The sequence below is a fragment of the Boleophthalmus pectinirostris genome, unplaced genomic scaffold, assembly GCF_026225935.1.
Source record: "Boleophthalmus pectinirostris isolate CB_2022bp ecotype Guang Dong unplaced genomic scaffold, ASM2622593v1 HiC_scaffold_10, whole genome shotgun sequence".
Classification (NCBI taxonomy): Eukaryota; Metazoa; Chordata; class Actinopteri; order Gobiiformes; family Gobiidae; genus Boleophthalmus; species Boleophthalmus pectinirostris.
Genome location: NW_026570971.1, coordinates 30,276,495 through 30,279,998, shown reverse-complemented (window position 1 = coordinate 30,279,998; position 3,504 = coordinate 30,276,495). Strand labels below are relative to the sequence as shown.

The window sequence follows — 3,504 nt, the reverse complement described above, 5'->3', positions numbered from 1 at the left end:
GCTTTTGAGGTTAAATTTGACTTTTTTTTGGTTTGTTTGTTCATTTTGGGTAGCAGCAATTAACAACGGTCAAATTTGACCCCGTGGGTTCTCCAGGGTTAATAGATCCATGGTGTCCGTCCGGGTATTCAGGGTTTTGGTGCGTCGTTTGCAGGTAGCCCACGTGGTATAGTCTGGTTGCTATGGTTTCCGAAACATAAACTAACTAACGGACGAAGACACACGCTCCTTTTGTAATCCTTTTGTCCTTTTGTCCCCTGTAACTACAGAGCGATGGACAAAGTGAAGCATGTCAGGATTCCTCTGGAGATAGGCGCATACGCCGAAACTCATGACATTTTGAGTCTGACTCGGGAGCTGGTTCGCGGTCTGGTGATCGAGCAGCCTGAGGAGCCTCTGGAGTGGCTCATCAGAGAACTGAAAAAACCGGAGCGTCTTCCCCGGGTGTTGGTGCTGGGACCTCCGGCCGTAGGCAAACGCAGCGTGGCATCCCGTTTGGCGGTGAAGCTACGAGCAGTCCATGTGACCACGGAGTGTTTAATGGATGACTACAAGGACATGAGCGCTCAGGCACGCACCTGTTTGAAAAAGGAGCAGGAGATCCCCGCTGATCTGCTGTGCGCTCTGGTGCAACACAGACTGAGGAAAACAGACTGTTTTAACAGGTAACAGGGCGACTCAGGACGAGTTAATATTTAACATGAGATTGGATGAAAAAGGGAAAAATTCTGTCCTGAATCCACCTTGCAGGCCTATTACAGGTTAAGGATCAGATAATCTAACAGATATTGGGGTAATATAAAGAGATGCCTACTGGACGTTTGTGTAAAGCCTTTTTATTGTCCTTCACACCTGCGCACCTTTGTAGCAAAATAAAAAACATATATTTTTAAAAACAAATCAGTTCTTTAACCATTGTAAATAAGCCTTTTCACAAAGACCACCCACATTTTTTGTGTGCAATTCTTTAGTTTTAGACGTTTTAATATGCCCTGCGGTGTGACCTCTGCTGTCTCTGCTGGACATAAATTGTCATGTCAAAATATTCAAATAACTTATTTAATATGTCTATAGTGGTAGTGTAATAATTATGCAGCTGTCCCATCTAAAATAAAATGTTTACGAAATAGTCACACCAGATATTTATTTATTTTTATTATTTTTATTTTTAAATTGCGTTTTTACAAAAACAAGAAAATGATAGTTATTAAATTTGTTCTGTAGCTTAAATCCTTAACCCCAGAGCCTCTTCTGGTGCATAAATGCCAGATGAGCACCTTTTAGTTTTTGTGTTTATAAACGTCAATTTTCATGTCACACCGCAGTACACCCTCTAGATTACGGCATTATATCTTTTTTTTTTTTTTTGCTCTAAAGTAGTGATAAAGTGTAATATTATTAAATAATGCATGCTTCCAACATCTTTATGATCTGTCTCTGATCCAAGGGATTCACTCTGGACTTTCTTAAAGAAAAGTGCTACAGTCACACTGCAGGACATTTGTGTTTTTGTTGAAAAAATAAATAAATAAATAAATAAATAAATTAAACACAACTTCATTCTAAAACTATATGCAATTTAGAGAACTGATATTTGAGTACAGTTTAGTTGAATTTTGGAAGAAGAAAAATACTATTTTACTATTTAGAAAGCCATTTAAAGTGATTGTGCTAAAAATTTTGTACCCATAAGCAAAATGTTGGCTTTAACTTGGCCTGATGTGACTCTGCTGTCAGGGGCTGGATCCTGGATGGCATTCTTCAGAGCAGACTGCAGGCTCTGGCTTTACAGAGAGCAGGAATCCTTCCTGAACACGTGGTTCATCTGTCTGCACCTGAGGACGTGCTGCGGGAGCGAAATCGAGGGCGGCTGCTGGATCCAGACACTGGAGATGTGTATCACCAGACTTTCATCTGGCCTGACCACACGACTGTTGCTGACCGGCTGGTGAAGAGCCAGGTCCTGAGTGAGGAGACACTCTCCGCACGTTTACATCGTTACCGCTGTGAGATCACTGGGTTAAGCTCTGCCTACAAACATTCTCTGAAGGTGTTCAACAGTGACCAGCCACATGAGGATGTGTACCAACAAGTGCTGGCATTTGTTCAGACCCGGGACTGCCAGAGAACCCCCAGAGTGCTGCTGCTGGGTCCCCCAGGTGCAGGGAAAAGTCTGCAGGCACAAAGGCTCTGTCACAAGTACAACCTGGTCAACATCTGCTGCAGTGAGCTCCTCAGGGCTGTGGCTGCTGACGGCTGTGAACTAGGGGTTCAGATCAAATCCTATCTAGATGTGGGGCGCCCCATACCGGACTCTTTGGTCTTGGAGGTCCTGGAGAAGCGGTTGAATAGGGAGGACTGCTCCAGGGGGTGGGTCCTCCATGATTTCTCAGAAGAGATCAACCAAGCCCAGGCACTGAAGAAAACATTTCATCATCCAAATCGAGTGTTCTTCCTGGACCTCAGTGAGGAGGAGAGCCTTCACAGAGTGTCTCTGAGAGCCACAGACCCAGCGACAGGGATCAGCTATCACTCCATGAGCAGCCCAGCTCCAAGTGCTGAGGTCCAGAGCCGCCTGCAGACCAGTCCAGCCCACCACAGGGAGGCTGTGCTCCAGAAGGTCCAGCACTTTAACTCTCAGAGAGCCGGACTCAGTGCAGTGTACCCTGATGCCATCCACATTGACGCACAACAGGACCCCCAGTCTGTGTTTGAAATCCTGGAGAAAAAACTCACCACCAACTGAGACAAAGAGACATGTTCTGAAAAAGCCAAATAAAGTCACTGAAAGGGTATTTCATTCACAGTAATGATGAAATACTCTACCTGTACCCTGTAGTTGTAAACATGAATATCATATGCAGTCTATAAAATAAAGTTTCAAATAATACAAATAAAATGTTGCAAATATATTGTCTCCAAGAGAAAACTGGAGAAAGCTGCGTGTGAATGTTTAGCTTTACATTTAGGCATTGATTTATTTCTACTTCAGAAAATACTTCCTACCGATACTATTACATGTTTTTATGTCTAAATCTAAATCTTAAATGTTAAATCTAAATCGTTTTGGGGTGAACGATTACAATTATGCCGCTGACGCGGCCCACGGGCAATGCCACCGTGCCATGTCAGCGGGCACCAGTCACTGACATGTGAGTGTGAGTGTGTGTTTGGAAAGGGGAGAGCGCTTCGCGCTCTGTTGCGTGTGCTTTGCACACGCCTTCCCGCAGTGCTTCGCACTGCTGAACAGTAACAATAGGCCCTACGCCACCCATGGCGCTCGGGCCTAATAAAAACAAATAAAATAAAAACAAATAAAATAAAATAGTGGGCGTGAGTGTGGGGTGTAAGATAACATAATCTATAGTTCTTCGCATATAGTTTTTATCATCCAATATTGCTTGTCATAAAGTTTACTCAGTGATTTCCTGAGTCACCAATAACATTCCACCCCACAAAGCCACAGCATCGTATTAACACCTCAGAGTATACTATAGTACTGAC

At 43.6% G+C, this 3,504-nt stretch overlaps 1 protein-coding gene across 1 annotated transcript; it reads left to right on the top strand.

Moving 5' to 3' along the window:
• Window positions 1–273: 273 nt before the first annotated feature.
• On the top strand, window positions 274–2,746 carry LOC110175036 (adenylate kinase 8-like). Its single transcript, XM_020941155.2, has 2 exons — window positions 274–665; window positions 1,738–2,746. Exons 1-2 carry the CDS (start codon window positions 274–276, stop codon window positions 2,744–2,746), a joined length of 1,401 nt encoding a protein of 466 aa, XP_020796814.2.
• Window positions 2,747–3,504: the final 758 nt, after the last annotated feature.

What these genes read in the sequence shown, in the direction of transcription:
- LOC110175036 (XM_020941155.2), top strand. Translation starts at nt 274, where the DNA reads ATGGACAAAGTGAAGCATGTCAGGATTCCTCTGGAGATAGGCGCATAC. An exon ending in AAAACAGACTGTTTTAACAG is followed by an intron (nt 666 to 1,737) that starts GTAACAGGGCGA and finishes CTCTGCTGTCAG; the next exon opens with GGGCTGGATCCTGGATGGCA.